This window comes from Carettochelys insculpta, chromosome 26 (assembly GCF_033958435.1).
Source record: "Carettochelys insculpta isolate YL-2023 chromosome 26, ASM3395843v1, whole genome shotgun sequence".
Classification (NCBI taxonomy): Eukaryota; Metazoa; Chordata; order Testudines; family Carettochelyidae; genus Carettochelys; species Carettochelys insculpta.
Genome location: NC_134162.1, coordinates 2,232,936 through 2,251,895, shown reverse-complemented (window position 1 = coordinate 2,251,895; position 18,960 = coordinate 2,232,936). Strand labels below are relative to the sequence as shown.

The 18,960-nt window shown below is 59.5% G+C and overlaps 1 protein-coding gene across 2 annotated transcripts in view; it reads right to left on the bottom strand.

Annotated features, from left to right (window-relative positions):
- The window catches only part of CPNE5 (copine 5), a 111,625-nt gene extending 101,133 nt beyond the window's left edge, over nt 1-10,492 (bottom strand). The window contains exon 1 of one of the 2 annotated variants that reach the window (XM_074977310.1): nt 10,295-10,492. In XM_074977310.1, the coding sequence (XP_074833411.1) occupies nt 10,295-10,389 (95 nt within the window). In that variant the 5' untranslated portion in view covers nt 10,390-10,492. The remainder of the gene's footprint in view (nt 1-10,294) is intronic. The other variant, XM_074977311.1, reaches the window with a different exon arrangement.
- Between the last annotated feature and the right edge of the window lie 8,468 nt (nt 10,493-18,960).

Below are 18,960 nucleotides of genomic sequence, written 5' to 3'. Positions count from 1 at the left end.
TGCTCCCTCACAAGGGCTGTTACCCACAACATCCTGGCCAGCTTCCCACTCTGCAAACTGCTGCCCTCCCTGGTGAGTTCTCCTGTACGGGCAGGCGGCAGCCATTCACTTCCTGCTCGGACTGTTACTGTCAGCTGTTCAGCAGCCCCCGGGCTCCACAGCAAAGCAACTGCATGAAAGCTGCACAAGGCGAATGGGGAGGAAGGAGGCTTCCAGCAAGCAGCCCATGAGTCTGCCAGGGCCTTCCAGCCACTTGGCTCCAGGAGCAGCCTCTTAGAACAGAAGTCAGCTACCTGCGGCTCAAGAGCTGCATGAGGCTCTTTAAGGAGCCACTTGCAGCTCTGAGGGAGCTGCCGCTTTAGCAAAAAAACTACATTCAGTTGCCCGCCATTGAAGCAACTGAATTTAGTGGTTTTGTTTTGTTTTGTTTAAGCTGCTGAGCAGACAGCTGCGCCAGGGAGCCCGGAAGAGAAAGCCGGCTGGGCAGCAGGCTGCCCCACGCGGGCAGAAGTCTAAGCTGGCAAGAGAGCTGTGGGGAGAGCGGCTGAGCCTGCCCCTGCTGGAACCGCGCAGCCGGCTGAGAAGGAGGCGGTGGGGAGCAGTGGGGGGAGCCGGTGGCCTCAGCAGAACTGCACACATGGAGGTGAGTTAAGCCTGGGGTTGGGGCTCAGAGGGGTTAAGCCTGTGTGAGGAGGGGTGGGTTTGCAGGATGAGGGTGTAAACCTTGGGAATGGGGCGGATTTGGGGGCCGAGGTGGGTACAGCCTGGAGATGGGGGTGAGGTCACTCTCTAACGGGTACCAATCAGTGGGCGCTGCCATGAAAGTTGGGGGGATGAAAAGCAGGGTTGGCCGGTGTTTGATAAGGACAGTCTCAGGTACACAGGTGTTGCAGCTCGCAGGGGGTCGGGTGTGTAACTGAATTCAAACAAATGGCTCCTCTCGCGATTTTGGCTGCAAAGCCCTGTCTTAGAGCCACGGGTCTAAAGGGACAGAGAGAGTGCGAGTCTGTACACGACCAAAACAAACCAGCAGTCCAGTAGCACCTCAAAGACGAACCAAATCATTTCTTAGGTGATGAGCTTTCGTGGGACAGACCCACTTCTACAGCCCCCTGCAGGAGCGCCGCTCCTGACCCACGTTCCCACCAACGCCCCCTGCAGGGGCGCCGCTCCCGACCCACGTCCCCACCAACGCCCCCTGCAGGAGCGCCGCTCCCGACCCACGTCCCCACCAACGCCCCCTGCAGCAGCGCCGCTCCCGACCCACGTCCCCACCAACGCCCCCTGCAGCAGCGCCGCTCCTGACCCACGTCCCCGCCAACGCCCCCTGCAGGAGCGCCGCTCCTGACCCACGTCCCCACCAACGCCCCCTGCAGCAGCGCCACTCCCGACCCACGTCCCCGCCAACGCCCCCTGCAGGAGCGCCGCTCCCGACCCACGTCCCCACCAACGCCCCCTGCAGCAGCGCCGCTCCTGACCCACGTCCCCGCCAACGCCCCCTGCAGGAGCGCCGCTCCCGACCCACGTCCCCACCAACGCCCCCTGCAGCAGCGCCGCTCCCGACCCACGTCCCCACCAACGCCCCCTGCAGCAGCACCGCTCCCGATCCACATCCCCGCCAACGCCCCCTGCAGGAGCGCCGCTCCCGACCCACGTCCCCACCAACACCGCCTGCAGGAGCGCCGGTCCCGACCCACGTCCCCGCCAACACCGCCTGCAGGAGCGCCGGTCCCGACCCACGTCCCCGCCAATGCCCCCTGCAGGAGCACCGCTCCCGACCCACACCCCGCCAACGCCCCCTGCAGGAGCGCCGCTCCCGACCCACGTCCCCAACAACGCCCCCTGCAGGAGCGCCGCTCCCGACCCACGTCCCCACCAACGCCGCCTGCAGGAGCGCCGCTCCCGACCCACGTCCCCACCAACGCCCCCTGCAGGAGCACCGCTCCCGACCCACGTCCCCGCCAACACCCCCTGCAGCAGCGCCACTCCCGACCCACGTCCCCACCAACGTCCCCTGCAGGAGCACCGCTCCCGACCCACGTCCTCGCGAACGCCCCCTGCAGGAGCGCCGCTCCCAACCCACGTCCCCAACAACGCCCCCTGCAGCAGCGCCGCTCCCGACCCACGTCCCCAACAATGCCCCCTGCAGGAGCATCGCTCCCGACCCACTTCCCCGCCAACACCCCCTGCAGGAGCGCCGCTCCCGACCCACTTCCCCGCCAACACTCCCTGCAGCAGCACCGCTCCCGACCCACGTCCCTGCCAATGCCGCCTGCAGGAGCGCCGCTCCCGACCCACGTCCCCGCCAATGCCGCCTGCAGGAGCGCTGCTCCCGACCCACGTCCCCGCCAACGCCCCCTGCAGGAGAGCCACTCCCGACCTACGTCCCCACCAACGCCCCCTGCAGGAGCACCACTCCCGACCCACGTCCCCGCCAATGCCACCTGCAGGAGCACCGCTCCTGACCCACGTCCCCGCCAACGCCCCCTGCAGGAGAGCCACTCCCGACCCACGTCCCCGCCAACGCCCCCTGCAGGAGAGCCACTACCTTTAGCTGTTCCAATGCACTTCAGAACCGCCCAGCCCAGCCTGTGATGAGCGGGGAAGCCCAGGAGCCATGCAAGGAAAGGTGGCACTATTCCCCCAAGCTGCAAGGTAGCTAGTGCCCAGTGCAGTGACAATGGGGCTCTACACTCGTGTTCCTGCTAAACTGAGGGCTTGGGCGCCCATCCAGCAGAGTCGGGTAGTGCTCAGGTGATTAGCCGAGCCCACAGCCTGTGCCTCTACAGGTGGTACACATCCGCGCCGGCCTCAGCACACATAAAATTTATTCCAGCCATGATGAAAAAATGAGCGAACCTGATCTAGACCCAAGCAATGTGGTGTGACCAGTAACGGGGCAGTCACGCAGTCCAGGAAGGAGCGTGGGCCGGGGGGTAAGAGGGTGGAGCAACGGCCGTTGGGCTGGGGAAGGCTGCATAAGCTTGGAACTGTTTGGGCAGCGAAACCCTACCAGAGACAAGGCGCAGCAGCACCAATGCAGCCGGGGCAGCAGCAGGTGTGGGGCCGACAGCAGGGAGAAGCTGCTGGTGGCACTGGGGGCCAGGGAGGCTCTTGGAGACCGGAGAGTGATTTGGGATTCCCACGCCAGAGGGGGCTGCGGGCGAGCTGGGCCCTGAGAGCAGACCAGCGACTGGCGCAGGGCAGGGGGCAGAGCCGGGGACACTGGGCTGACTCAGGCCAAAGGGCCGAAAGGGCTCTGATCCCAGGAAGCTCAGCCAGGGCTCCCAGCTGGGGGCTCGGTCCTGCCCCTCTCCACCCCATGAGGGGCAGAGATCAACCCAGGAGCATGGCTGTGATGGAGTGGGGGGTGCACGTGAGACTCAGGCTGCATGTGTGTGTGACAGGCAGAGCAGCTCCCAGCCCCTAAGGATGACCCCTGGGGCTATAACCTAGGCTGGCAGGTAACACCTCTGCCCTGAACAAACAGCAGGGAGGAGCCGAGCTGGGTTTGAATCGGAGGAGGCAGTTAGGAGCTGGGGGAGAGGGAGCTGGAAGGCAGCCAGCCTGACGAGGGGGGAAGCTACACCCCAGAGGGGCACCCCTCGGGCTCCTCTCCCCAGGACGGGTTGGAATGACTGTCTCTGCTGCTGCACTGACACCTCTGTGCTGAGCTGGGCCTCTGTCACCTCATAAACTTCCCGTTCTCCCTGCTGAGTGAGAGTCACTCCTGCCTGCGGCCGGGGGGCAGGGCGGGGGAGCCCTGAACCCCGTCATAACGGCCCAGGACTTGGCCAGCAGCCCCCAGACCTCTACTGGCTATCCGCTGACCTGTGAGCCGAGATGGGCCCGTCGACTGCAAGGGAGAGTTGGCTGCATCTCCCCCCAGAGTGCCCACCGCAGCCCAGGCCACAGGGCCCATCAGCCGCTGCAGCCGCTTGTGCCAGGCCAGGTGCCCGGGCTGAGTGTGGCTCTTTGCTCCCCACAGCAGCTCAGCTGGGGGCCCGGTGGTCCTGTGACACCTGCCTCCCTCGGCGGCTGCTCAGCTCAGCCAAGGGGGCCCGCAGTCCCATGGCATGGCTGCTGGCCGAGCTCCAGGGCCAGGGCTGTGGCGATGCCCCTACCGCTCCCCGAACTGCTGCCCCCCGCTGCAGCCCAGGGACCTGTGTCTTCATCACACCCTTACCGCAGCCACCCCGGCCCGACCAGTCCCTCCCCAAGTAGGGAGAGCACCCGCCCCAAGCAGCAGGCCAGCCCCGCACAACAGAGTTGTGCGCCAGCCAGGGCCCGAGCTCAGAGCTGGGGACATTACACCCACTAACAGCAGTGAAGCTCCGGCCCTCACTGAAGGACCTCAGGCAAGTCGTTTGGCCACTGCGTGCCTCAGTTTCCCTGTCTGTGGCTGGGGTGACAACGCCAGCCGGCGAGCCAGCGCCGAGAGCACGCTGGGCACAAGCGGCAGGATTTTCTGGAGCCCCAGTCAAGGCAAGCTGGGAGGCTGGTCCGTGTTGGGCTGCTGTGGAGCCCGGGCGAGAGCTGAGCAGCCCTCGGCAGTTGGCACTGGAAGACAGCACATGCTCGGTTAGGAGCCGGGTATTTCCCATGGAGACACGCTGAGCTCTGCGGGGGAAACATGCTGCCAACACAATGTGCTTTAAAAGCAAACTGGCTGCGTGGGCGAGCTCCTCTCAGATTGGGCAGAGCAGACAACACGTCTGTCCGATTGCTCCAACTCACCAGTCCGGGGCCGCTCCAGCGGCACAGGGACAGCTACCACAGCCTACACAGCTGGGAGTGGGGCCAGAAAGGGTCCCGCCCTCGGTAATCCCTCTCTAAAACCGCTCCCAGCTGGCAGAGAAGCTCTGTTGCTGAGTGCTGCTAAGAAGTGGAGGTGCCACTGTCACAGGCAAACTGCAAAGCAAAACTGGCAAGTGGGGGACCACCGACATGCGCAGGGCAGGGGACTGAGAGCTGCACAGCTCCTTGTCTGGCTGAGGACAGAGACAGACAGCCCAAAAGAGCTGCATCTGTCTGACTGGAGGTCAAGGTCTGGCTGCCTGTCTGCCTGGGTGTCTTTGGCTTTTTAATGCTCTTTCCCCTGCTTGTTTTTTTATATTAGAAAGTCAAGTCTTGTCTACCCTGGACGCCTCTATGGACAACTGGAGAGCTGGCAGGATTCAGCCACTCTGAGGAGGGTGGGACTTTAAGCCATGCTACCGCAGACTCTCTGAGTTTGGTTTTTGTTGATACCTGGTTTGCTCCAAGGCCTGGCATACAGCAGGGAGGAAGGAAGGCTGTTACAGAGCCAAACTGCTCCCCGCTTTCTGCTAAGGGAAATGTTGTGCTCTGGTCCTCCAGAGAAGACCTCCAGGAAAACACACTTAAGACTGGATGGTAAAAACAAGCAGAGGAGAAAAGCTTTTTCAACCGTCCCTCCTAAGAGTCGCTCCCCACGGAAGGGCAGCCCCGAACCCTCCTCCAGCCCTGCCACCCCTCCGGCTAATCAGACCCCAGGATGGACTCAGCACAGAAACCCACTGAAATAATGGTCCAAAGAAGTCTGACTCCCTCAGAAGGCAGGGCTGGGACCGCAGCTCCCTTCCCGGATGGCTGAGCCCAAGGGGCCAGCAACAGCAAGCTCCAAGGGGTGATCGCACGGCCGGGGGTGTGAAGGCAGGGCCAGGAGGCTGCTGCAGAATGGAGGGAGGCTGGCTCCTGCTTCCTGGGAGTTCATTGCACAGAGCGGCTCATCCCCAGAACCATGTCACTGGCAGAGCCTGGGCCAGCTACTCCGCACCAGCTGCCAATGTGCCTCAACCCCCCGGCAACAGCAGCACACTGCCAGCCCTGGGTCCCTGCACAGCTCTGCCGGCTCCCCTCACTCCCAACCCACAACCCCTGCTGGCCCAGCCCTTGGCTCCCCACCCCCACCTCTGCCTGCACCCCTCCAACACCCCTCCTGGCCCAGCTGTGAGCTGCAGCTCCCCCACCCCCAAGACCCCGGCACTCTGAGCAACCCCCAAACAAGAGCACCTCTTGTCTTCCCATCCCTCTTTCCTTGCACCAATAGCTCCGTCAGCATCCTCCCTCCTGACCCACAGCCCCTGTGGTACCAGGCCTGGACTTTCCCACCCCCACTCTTCCAGCGCTGGCCTGGCCAGCCCACGTGCCTCCTTCCCCCACGCAGGCTCATACCTGTGCCGAGCGGGTATCGAAGCTGGGTTCCGGAGGCTGAGCTAATGGAGGGGATGGCTGCTCCTCCCGCACAGCCCCGCAGGTACCTGGCAGGAGGGGGTTGTCCCCTGGGGCCGATGCGGTGGCCAGGCTGAGCCTGAACGGAGCAGTGACCCTGTGCACCTGGTCACAGCCCCCAGCGTGAGGAACGGGGGCCCTGCCCAGGGGACAAGGACAAATGCCATCCTGCGAATGCAGATCTGACACTGGCCCCCAGCCTGCAAAAGCCAGCTCCTCCCCATGGTGGTCTATCACCCCCATGGGCTCTGTTACCACCTCCCAGTGCCTTGGCACACCTCACAGCTGGAGGACAGTGTTACCTGGTGGCTAGAACAGCTGACTGAGACGCAGGAGACCCAGTTCTAGCCACAGTTGGCTGAATGGGCAAGTGACTTCGCCACACCCTGCCTCAGTTTCCACACCTGCAGAATGGGCAGGAGGATACCGACCTCCCCTGTAAATGGCCCAGAGATCCACAAGAATGGAACGCACTGGAGAGCAGCTCAGGGTTATTTCTGTTCAGCCTTGCTTGTACCGACGGGACCGTGCCGTGTGCCACCTGTGTTTTCCCCCAGCAGGGGAAGGAAATCATTTTGCTACAACAGAGGGGACCGCAGGCTGCAGTGACCCAGGCCTGACCCGGAGGCCAGACTGCACAGCTGGCGGAGCTGCTCCTGGAGGGGTTTCTTTTGCCCGTGGACATCTTTGCTGGGACAGTCTTTTCATTTTTTGCCAATGTTTTTCTATGACAATTTACAGGTACCTTGTCAAAAAACTCAAACCGGATTTCTCTCTCGCTCTTTCTGGCAACTGAAAATGTAAACGTCCTTTGCCCGGCCCCGGCCCCCAATTTGCGGGTTTGCTGAAAACCTCCAAAATGGAAAGAAAACCCAACTTTCTTTGCAGAGCCGCCCCTTTCCTTCGAACAGACCCAGCCCACCCAAAACATCACTTGGACAGAAAGCAGGACCCTGGGTCTCAATTCCCCTCTGTAGTGGTCTCAGTCGTTAAGCCTGCAAACCAAACTCCCAGCTCGGCTGGCACTGCCCCAACACAGCCCAGAGCTAAACCTCAGCACTGAGACGCAGAGAAGGAGCCAAATCCCCAGCACTGCCACAAGGCTTTGCATCTTCAAAGCGCTTTACGGACATCAATGAAACAGCCTCGCAGCACTCGTGCAAGGCAGGAACTCTGCTGTGCCAGCCACTAGGGAGGATGCAGAAATGGAGCACAGAGAAGACCTGGGACGGGTCCGTGGCCACACAAGCTGCTAATCGAATCCAGGAGTTCTGAGAACAGCTGGGGGCAGGGGGGTGGGGATGGAGGGAGAGAGAGGGACGCAGCGTACGGGGACGGATGGACAGATGGACTGACAGATGTGGGTTATGTGAAGACTTCATTCCCCTATTCGGCTGCATGTGTTTCCTTCTGTCCTGTAGTAACCCAAGGTGTGTGCCTCAGTTTCCCTAGGCACAGCATCGGTGCCTAGTGGTGAGGGGAGTTTGGGTGTGAGGACTTCTCATGCGCAGGCAATGGGGCCCCAGGCTCTTTGTAACCTAGGCAGCCAGGTGACACCTTTCTTCCAACCCCCCTACCCCTCAGGGAAACAGGACAGAGGAGGGGCCTGGCTGGTTTGAATTGGAACTGGGCTGTTGGGTGGGGGCCGTCTCCTCTGGCTGGGGAGGGAGGAAAAAGGGCCAGGCCCCGGCTTGGGGACCCACCTGGTGTTACTACAGGGCACCAGTAAACACACACAACCTAACCAGGGGAATTAAAGCATCACCCTCCCTTTGTCACACCCCTGCCAGAGACGGGTCAGCTACGCCCTGTGCCACCCTCTGTCTTGCAGAACTTGGCTCTGGCCTGCGGGGGTGGCTCAGGGCAGGACCAGCTGTAAAGCCACCCGTACAGGTTTGTGGGTGCCCCTCTCTGAAAGCTGGCTCCCCTCCCACGCCAGGCTGGGTGTGGCTGGCCCCGGTTCCAGGCCTGATCCTAGCTAGGGCGAATCACAGCACCCCCATCAGAGGCAGTGGAGGGCTCCTGTTTCCACCCGCAAATGCTCTGCCTCTCCCCTCTACACACGGTTTTCTCCTTTGTCCGAAAGCAGCAGCGAGAGCAGGGCTCAGCTCCCTCTTCCCCGAGCACGAGGGAGAAAGATGCTCGCCGTGGGCAGAACACACAGTCACACACAGCTCAGTGCACAGCACCGGTTTCGCCCTGCCTGCCGCGTAGGAGGAGAAGTGCCCTGGGGCCAGGCTGCTCTCCAACTGGGCCCAATTCTCTCGTTTGCCCCACTGTCAGTCGGGGCTCTGCAATGAAGTTCCCTCAGATTTACACCAGGATAACTGAGATCCTGGCAGGATTAGGCCGACGTAAATCCAAAGGAACTCCGCTGCTCTGGATTTACACCAGCATGTGAGAGACTGGAATCCGACCCAGGCACCAGCCAGACCTCAGGCGGACCCAGCTGGCGTTGTGGGGGCCCACAACTCACTCACCCTCAGCTGAAAATCTGGGGGGGTTCCTCTGTGCTGGCCCCTCCTGGCAGCCCCACCCTGCAGGACCCTGGGAAGGTTCCAGGCTGCACTGGCTTTGCTGGAGGGGTCTCTGGAGAGCCGGGGGAAGAGGCCTTGGGCAGACGGGAGCCACTGGGACTCCCCACGCCCCTTTCCAACCCTGGTCCGTGTGCCTCTTTCCTCCCCAGCCCAGGGCAGTGCCCCCCCACCCCACCTCCTCCCCTGGGGGCAGCCGAGCCCCTGCATGTGCAGAGCCCTCTCGCAGGGAGCCGGGCACAGCTGACGGAGGAAGGACTGCAGGATGCATCACCCCCTCCGCCCCAGACCCAGCCAGAGCCGGGATCTGGCTGCAGCCCAGGGGACTGTTCCTGCCTCAGAACTGCTCCCTGGAGGGCTCAGGTGGGGCAAAACCCCTCTGCAGCCAGCCCACTGGGTGTGCCCGCCAGGCGCCCCGGGGGTAGTTTCTAAGCGGGGGGGGGGGCTGCTGCTGGACTCAGCCGGGCTGGAGAAGAGCTCCTACTCCTCGGCCAGGGCTGGCCAGGTATCCCGGGGTGGGAGGGGAGCAGGGGTGTGCCCACCAGGTAGTGGAAGGGAGCAGAGGACTGACAGGCGTGTGCCCACCAGGTGCCGGGGGGACAGTGGGGTGCACACTCAGGGGGTGTCGCCCACTGCTGGACTCAGCCAGGCTGGAGAAGAGCTCCCCCTGAACCCCTGGCCAGCCAGCCGCCCCTAGGGCACAGTGCCTACCTGCCAGCCACACGCCCGGCAAGACACACCCCAGCCTGGGGTGCCCTGCCCAACCCCCACACACAGCATCCCCAGTCCCCCTGCACAGCACCCCCCTGCACAGCACCTCCCTGAACCCTGCACAGCACCCCCAAAACCCCACAGACCACACCCAGACCCTCCCACACACCACCTCCCGGCCCCCCTACACAGCACCCCCAGTCCCCCTGCACAGCGCCCCCCAACCCTGCACAGCACCCCCAAAACCCTGCAGAGCAACCCCAGACCCTCCCGCACACCACCTCCCCGCTCCCCTGCACAGCACCCCCTGCACGGCACCTCCCCCAACCCTGCACAGCACCCCCAAAACCCCACAGACCACACCCAGACCCTCCCACACACCACCTCCCGGCCCCCCTACACAGCACCCCCAGTCCCCCTGCACAGCGCCCCCCAACCCTGCACAGCACCCCCAAAACCCTGCAGAGCAACCCCAGACCCTCCCGCACACCACCTCCCCGCTCCCCTGCACAGCACCCCCTGCACGGCACCTCCCCCAACCCTGCACAGCACCCCCAAAACCCCGCAGAGCACCCCCAGACCCTCCCACACACCACCTCCCCGCCCCCCCGCACAGCACCCCAAAACCCCGCAGAGCACCCCCAGACCCTCGCGCACACCACCTCCCAGCGCCCCCCCCCCGCACAGAGCACCCCAGACCCCCTACAGGACCCCCGGATCCCCACACAGGGCACACCCAGACCCCGGCCCAGAGCACCCCGGACCCCCTACAGGACCCCCGCCCCGCGCCGCCCCACCTGCAGGAGACCGACAGCTCCACCTTGGTGGCCGGGACGCCGCCCGCCAGGGGGTCGAAGTCGCTCACCGAGGCCATGTCCCCCCACGAGTCCATCGCCCCGTGCGTGGGGCGCGGGCGGGAGGCGCTCACGGCCGGGGCTGGCGGGCGGGCATGACCGGCGCGGCGCGGCGCGGTGGGGAGCGGGGCGCTGCGGGGCTCTCCGCCCGGCCCGCCGCTGCCCGAGCCCGCCCCGAGCTCGCGGGGAGGAGCCTGGCGGGGCGCGCGGGGGCTGGGCGCGCCGGGGGGTGGAGCGGGCCACCCGCGGGGGGTCGAGGGGTGATGGGGGGGTCTGTGTGTCCGGAGGGGGGTCGGTGTGTCTGCGGGAGTCTGTGTGTCTGGGGGTGATGTGGGGGATCGGGGTGTCTGGGGGTTCCCGGGGGGGTCTGTGTGTCTGGGGGTGTCCGGGGGCTTGGTGTGTCTGGGGGTGATGTGGGGGGGTCTGTGTCTCTAGGGGTGTCCGGGGGGGTAGGTGTGTCGGGGGTAATGTGGGGGGGGTCTGTCTGTCTGGGGGTGATGTGGGGGGGTCTGTGTGTCTGGGGGTGTCCAGGGGGGTTGGTGTGTCTGGGGATGTCGCGGGGTAGGTGTGTCTGGGGGTAATGTGGGGGGTCTGTCTGTCTGGCGGCAGTGTGGGGGCATCTGGGGGGTCTGTGTGTCTGGGGGTGACATGGGGGTCTGTCTGGGGATTTGGGGGGTCTGTGTGTCTGGGGGTGTCATGGGTGGGGGGCAGGGGAGTCTTTGGCACATCGCTGGGGGCGTCTGGTGGCCGTGTGTGCAGACAGTGTACCTCTGCGAGGGGTGTGTCCCGTCGGCGGTGCGGACGTGTGTGCAGACAGTGTACCTCTGCGAGGGGTGCGTCCCGTCGGCGGTGCAGACAGTGTACCTCTGCGAGGGGTGTGTCCCGTCGGCAGTGCGGACGTGTGTGCAGTGTACCTCTGCAAGGGGTGTGTCCCGTCGGTGGTGTGGCCATGTGTGCAGACAGTGTACCTCTGTGAGGGGTGCGTCCCGTCGGCGGTGTGGACGTGTGTGCAGACAGTGTACCTCTGCGAGGGGTGCATCCTGTCGGCGGTGCGGACGTGTGTGCAGACAGTGTACCTCTGCGAGGGGTATGTCCCGTCAGCGGTGCAGACGTGTGTGCAGACAGTGTACCTCTGCGAGGGGTGCATCCTGTTGGCGGTGCGGACGTGTGTGCAGACAGTGTACCTCTGCGAGGGGTGCGTCCTGTTGGCGGTGCGGACGTGTGTGCAGACAGTGTACCTCTGCGAGGGGTGCGTCCCGTCGGCAATGCGGACGTGTGTGCAGACAGTGTACCTCTGCGAGGGGTGCATCCCGTTGGCAATGCGGACGTGTGTGCAGACAGTGTACCTCTGCGAGGGGTGCGTCCCGTTGGCAATGCGGACGTGTGTGCAGACAGTGTACCTCTGCGAGGGATGCGTCCCGTCGGCGGTGCGGGCGTGTGTCAAAGAGATGCGTTGCATGCGAGGGAGCAGCTGGCTGTGGAGCTGTCACATGTGTTGTGTTTGTGCTGCCTCTGCTGCTGAGTGACAGGAAACAAGGGGTGTTAAACCAACCCTTGGAGTCCTGGCCCCTGACTCCCCCCCGACACCCCTGGATCGACAGGAGCAGCACCAGCCGCACTGCGAACACAGGGCCTGCAGCTACACCAACCAGGCCCCCTTGAACCTGTGCTCCCCCGAGCTGCGCTCGAAGGGCCAAGCACCCCCGGAGGCGGCTAGGAACAGCCATGGGAGACTAGCAGATCTGCCCTGGGGTCAGACCCCAGGTGACTCACAGGGGCTGGCTGGTGCCCCTGCTGTCCTGGTGCAGGTAGGGCTGGGCCAGGGAGAACCCACTCAGGCAACGTCACTGTAATGCTCACCAGGCAAAAGGGAATGCGGCTGGGGAGTGGGCCAGACTCTTAACTGGTGTAAGTAGATACAGCCCCAGAGATTTAGTGCGGTGACACCGACTAGCTTCAGCTGAGGACCTGGACCACTGACTTGCATGGAACTGCTCCAGTTTATGCCAGCTGCCCCCACCCAAGCCCTGAAAGCCCTCGCTCCCCGAGCAGCCGGCGTGGGGCTGCCAGATACCTCAGGAATCTGCAGCTGCATTGTCTAAAGGTACCAACTTTTGGTGGGCCCAGTCCTGCCCAGACTTATGCTGGTAGTCCCACCGGGCCTGATTCTCCTCTCACTTTGGTGTAACGCCGTTGATTGGAGTGCTGTAACTCCTGATTTGCACCCGGGGTGAGACAAGAGTTGGGCCCTCTTGGACTACTTGGAGGAGGAAGGCGCTGCAGGATCGGTGCCATTGATGTACTTTACTTCTGCATCCGACTGGCACCTCTGGGGTGTTTATTCCTGGTGCCTAAGAAGAAGTGTGGCTGAAATCAGCAGTAGCAGCCCTGGAAGCCTAGCCCAGCAGCTCCCAGTCCAGGATAAAGGCCTTCACACCCCTGCTTTCATCTGACCTGCATTTGTACTTGGCGAGGATGGGAAGCCCCCGCCCTGCCCTGCCCTGGGGTGACTGGGTACTGGTTTCAGTGTGCAGAGCTCAGTTCCCCTGTACAGCACCAGGTGTCACAGCAATGACCGGCACCCGTGGCGGGAGCCAGCCTGGCTGAGCAGATTGTGGGACTGGGGCAACTGTACGTAACCAAAGATAGCTGAGTCCGGAGCGCTATGGGTGGCTTGATCAGGCAGACACGATGTGTCCCTCAGCCTCTGCTGGAGCGAGCACTATGCCTGAGAGTTCCCCCTCTTTACACCAGCAGACCATCTTGCCCCAAACCTGCTGCTTTCTGAGTTCCTCTCTGGGGTGCGTGGGAGTCTCTGGGGGCAGTCCAGGCTGTGACTGGAATGGTCTCGTTTACAGGAGCAGGAGGAAGTTACAAACCGAGGTTGAAGATGCTCAAAGTTGGATGATGGAAAGGTTGGAGCTCAGCTGAGGCAAACAGCAGAAAGTCTGACAACAACCGTAACAACGATGCTCTTCTGTCAGAGGGGCAGGGCTTTTGGGGGGGCAGTCGGTGGGGTACTGCCTTCCAGCACCTCCTCAACAGGGTTCCCCCAGCTGGAGCTGCTGGCAGGGCTCAGCTGGCTCCCAGCCACAGGGCTGCCTGTGCAGGGGTTGGGACCTGGAGCCCCTTGGTAGCCCCACTACCAGCCCCAGCTGGGGGAACCCCCACAGAGGTCTGCAGCAGGGAGCTGGCTCTGTACCAGCTCCTCCTCTACTACAAAAAAATGCGCTGCAGAGAAGTGTCTGGAGAGGACGGGATCGCACACAGAGCCCTGCATGGATCACAACTGTTAGCTGCATCTGCAAGAATGATCTGTGGATATCTGCATCCGCCCCCAGGGGCATGGATAGCTGTGGAGAGCTGCAAATTTTTAGATACAACATTTATATCCGCATCTGCAGAAACGACCCGGGGGTGCCTGTGGCTATAAAGATTTGCAGCACTCTAGCGACGAGGCTGCCTCCAATGGCACAGAGCTGACCTGCAATTGCTTGTGGCAAGTATCTCCCACAGCCAGAAACAGGCCATTGTGTAGGCAGGACTCTGAGCTACCACAGCAAATTCTTTCCCAGGGGTCTGGCTGCTGGCCCGCACGCTCAGGGTCCAACCGGTGGCCAGATCTGGAGTTGGGAAGGAGTTCCCCAGGTCAGACTGGCGGAGACCCTGAGGGGCAAGGTGCGCTTGGGCATCAAACTAATGTCGGTAGTGGAGTCTCTGTCACCTGAACATGCTTTGAGAACTTCAGTAACTCGGCGGGAGGTTAGGGACCCAATGCAGGAGTGGACAGGTGAGACGGGTGGGAAGGGCAGAGTTAAGGTTGTTTTAATTGTACGGACTAGGCTTTTCCAAAGTGAACAGTGAGTTTGGACCCCCAGGTTGGGTTGTCCCCCTTGAGAAATATCTGAAGGGGTAAGGGAGACTTATGTGCTGATCACCTGGCCTCCGCGGATCAGACCCCTTTAAGGCCCCTGAGGTTGGGCACCCTCAGTTCTGCAAGTCACGAGGGCAGATCCTCAGCTGGTGTAAACCAGAGCCAGGACCATTTTCACCAATGGCTGCTCTGCCCCACACCTTCACTTCCTGACTTTCAAACAGTATTTTACCCTGGAACAGACTGTCTCACTTCCTCTGGTTTTGATCCACAACCGCCCAACGCTAACCCTATTGTTTGTAAGTACCAGGTACCTACTTCCCGCATTGCCAATGGTGTCATCTGGGGATTTCCGATAACTGAAACTCCTCAAATGTTATTTCAGTTCCTTCCTGTTGCAGCTTCCAAATTACAGCACAGATGAGGGCATCCCAGACGTTCCTGTCCCAGTCCAGCTTTATTCCAGCCAAGACAGACTGCCATCGGAGACGGAGCAATTACAGCAGGACACACGCAGCTCCTACCATCTCTGTTGTGGAAGGACCAGGTGCTCTCTGGTGGGGTTCATAAGCTCCATGGCTTTCTAGCACTGCAGCATCCTTAGTGGGAGAGGAGACCCAGGGCTCATTTGCCACAGCTAGCAAATGGGTTCCTCATGGAGGGTGCCAGCAGCAGACCGGCCCAGTGGCTCTCTCCGCTCCCTCTCCCCAGGACTGAGCTGGCGACGGAGAAGGGCCAGGCTGGGCAGACCAAAGCATGAGCTCCACCAGGATCTGAGAAGCACAAATGTGGCTTTGAGCCTCTCACCCCCCACCTGCTATGTCCACACACATCCATTCCTGCATTCAGCACAGGGACAGAGGGGCCATGGCCCTAGGCCAGCTGGCTCCTGAGCAGAGCTCCAGGTAAGGGAGCCTGATTCCCCCTGAAATAGATGGGAGCAAAGGGCCAAATGCCTTTGAGGATTGGGGCCTGATCCCCTCACCAAGGGCCTGATCCAGAACACACCGACGTCGGCAGGATTCTATGGTTGGCTCCAGTGAGATCAATGGACGCTCTTGGGCCTATTTCTTCCTCGGCTGGATTGGGCCATCTGCACGTGCCCCTGCTCCGCTTTCCCTTGTGCATGCCCCATGCCACCAGCCCCGTGCCCCCACACCTCAGCTAGGCCTGGCCCTGCCTTGCCTCAGCGAGGCCAGACTCCCGATGGGACTGAAGATTGCAAACGTGTGCCAGAGAGGAAACTCCTCCATCTCTGCTCCATCGCCCTCCTGCAGCCAGGTTCAGAGTTTGGATCAATTGTTTAGGCAGTTTTAAAAATATCCCCTTCTCCCGAGAAAGGCTTTGGCGACGTTCCTCAATGAGATGTTTAAACTCATGCTTGTCAATTTTTGTAAAAAATCTCCATCTCACTCATTCAGGCTGTCAGCTTGACAGTCCCAGATGCTATATTTAACCCCCCACCTTTACCTGCGCAGTGGCTGAGACCCCCACGCTCATCGGCTTTACAACACTGTTGACTTGTCATCTGGGTTTCCTGCTTCACATTTCACTCATCTGAGATCGGGGATCGGAGTGGGGAGAGAGCTTCGGCATCTGCTCTGTTTCCACTCAGCTCCATTCCTTGGGGCCCTGGTGACAGATAATATTGGGGAGTTGGCTCCCAGCTCTGCTGACATAGGTACAGCTACCTCTAAGGCATCTGGGGGGCCATTACTGGCTCAGCACCTTGAGTTCGTTACTGGATTTATCTGCACAACGCTCCTGGGAGGTGGCCAGTCCTTTATCCCCATTTTACAGATGGGGTAAGTGAGGGACTAAGTGACTTGCCCATGTTACAGAGCAGAGAACTGAATCCAGGTCTCCAGCTGGCTCCAGCTAGCACCCTAACAAATGGGCTGCTATTGTCATGACTTAGGAACATCAGACATGGGTCTGTCTAGCCCAGGCTGTGTCTCCAGACTGCGTCAGAGAAAGATGCAAGAAATCTCCTAATGGACAATTATGGAGCAGCTGGGCCTGGGTTGGAGAGAGAAGCTGGACAATAAAAACTCCATCATCAGGTCAGTTAATTCCCGCACCCCTCGGTGAGTGCCTGCTTCATCCTGTGAGGCCAGAGTTTCAATCCCTTCCAATTTCTAAAGACCCAGTCATCTTCGCCTTACAACCCGCTGCGTCAGTAAGCAATGGCACAGGTAGCCTGGGTAAAGCGCCACATGTCTGCGAATGCTTGCACTGGGCATGGATCCACATTTCTTCTTACATCCAGAGCAGTTCTCAGAGCCTGATCCTCAGCTGGTGTAAACTAGCATTGGAGTCACAATGCTAGTTTTGTTTTGTTTTGTTTTGTTTGCCTGTCAAGGAAATGACCCTGAATCTCAACACTACCTTGTGGCAATGAGTTCCACTGGCTCAACTGGGAGGTTGTTTGATTGATTGTATATTTCGTTGCCTTTCCATTTCACCGAATGTCAAAATTCAGTTCTGCTGGAGGGGGTCCCGGGCTGCCCTGGAGTGGGGCTTTGAGCCACAGTCAGTCGAAGATCAGGCTAACACCATACTTCTATCAGAACAAACGGAACCAGCAATTAAGACTCTTTTGGGAGGGACATAGACATGCCCACCCAGGGCACTGGAGCACATGATAAGGAGCAATCAGAAGCTAAGCTGTGTGGCAGAGGGATTCCCTGATTGCAAATGCAGGGGAGAGGGTTTGGCATGGGGGTGTGCATGTGTTAAAAGGACAAAGCCGGCAAGCAGGGAGAATACAACTGGTGGCCGTGGTTCTGAGCAGAGCTAGGACTCCTGGGAGCATGGAACAAACTGGAGACAGATTTAGGAATTATGAGCAGGGAAACTGCCTGCTGCTGGTTGCTCCAGCAGTGTGCGGCGAGACAGGGTTGTGCAGGCATCCTTGTAAACACAAAGGGTTACACCCGCAACACCATTGTGAATTTCTCCTCCTGATGGAAACAGTTTTGCTGGGACTAGGAGTGCGAGGGAATGCTGTGCCTCCTGGATTGAAGCAGTTCCTTTCCGTCGCATACAGAGTTTACACTTTGCTTCAATGTTTTTCAACCTTCCCCCCTACAAATTTCCAGCCCCCCTGCTTGCGAGGTTCCCGGTATCGGCTAAACTGCTCAGGCTTCAGGAGAGAGGCAATACTATTACCTTATAAAAAGTATTATTCACTGTTGCTATTAAATGAAGTTTCCTACCCACAAGAGGGTTTTGCAGAGCTGTACAAACACACAAAAGAGACTTAACATTGGGGGCTAGAGGAAGGGTATAATATCGTTTTAATCACATGTGCTAAAAATAAAGCACAGATGAATTTACTATTTTTTTGCTGTCCGACTTCCCCAGTTCACATGCGGAACAGCGCAGCTAATAACATCTGAAGCCCTGGCATAATTTGCATGAAAAAGCACAGTTCGAACCTATTAATATCTAACGAGGGTAGGAACACATTGATACTAAACCCCCTCCACCCTCAGAAGCAAGGAGTTCACCAAGATTTAACTCTGCAAATGTCTTTGAGCATAGCTGCTAGTGTCCAAAGTGTCAAAACCACAGCCTCCGAGTTCTTTTCTCTGCTTCCTAACCAGCGCCCAATGTCTAGTTCCTTTGGATTTCTCCTTGGCAAATGCTGGAGATGTTCAACAAAACAAACCAAAAAAAAAAGCCAGGCACGATTTAATTAGCAGTCGGGTTTAAAACGAAACCGAAGAAGGTTTATTAAGATAATCTGTTAAAGATGAGAGCAATTATTCTCTGTACTCCTTGGAGGCTTGAAGGGCTACAGCATTCAACACAAGAGCTAATAAAGCACCGTCCCTGGAGCAGCGAGAGAAAAAAGCAATGCAAATTCTTGCTGAGACGTGCTGTCCGATGTCAACTCGGCCAGGCCAATGGTGGGTTTGTTGGTTTATATTTGTTATTTCTCCTAACAACGGGGCAGTGTTGTAGGTTGATTTCCCTACAATATATTGCCCTGATTACTGGTCTGCCATGAGATGTATCCAGCACCTCTTCCCATTAGCTCTGAGCACCACAAGGGGAGAGTCGATTCTCGATCTAGTCTTGACCGGAACGCAGGATCTGGTCCAAGAGGTAACTGTTACTGGACCGCTTGGAAATAGTGACCACAATATAATAACTTTTAATATTCCTGTGTTGGGAAGAACACCGCAGCGGTCAAACACTCTGGCATTTAATTTCAAAAAGGGGAATTACACTAAAATGAGGAAGCTAGTTAAACAGAAACTAAAAGGTAGAGTAATTAAACTAAAATCCCTGGAAGCTGCATGGAAACTGTTTAAAGACACCATACTAGAGGCCCAACTTAAATGTATACCCCAAATAAAAAAACACAGTAAGAGACCTAACAAAGAACCACCATGGCTAAACAGCCATGTTAAAAAGGCAGTGAGAGAGAAAAGGGCAGCTTTTAAAAAGTGGAAGTCAAATCCTAGTGAGGAAAATAGGAAGGAACATAAACACTCCCAAATTAAGTGTCATAATGTAGTGAGAAAAGCCAAAAAACAGTTTGAGGAACAGCTAGCCAAAAATTCAAAAAACGATAGTAAAATGTTTTTTAAATACATTAGAAGCAGGAAGCCTGCTAAAAAAGCAGTGGGGCCCTTGGATGATAAGGATATAAAAGGAGCGATCAGGGAAGACAGTGCCATTGCGGAGCAATTAAATGATTTCTTTGCTTCAGTCTTCACGGCTG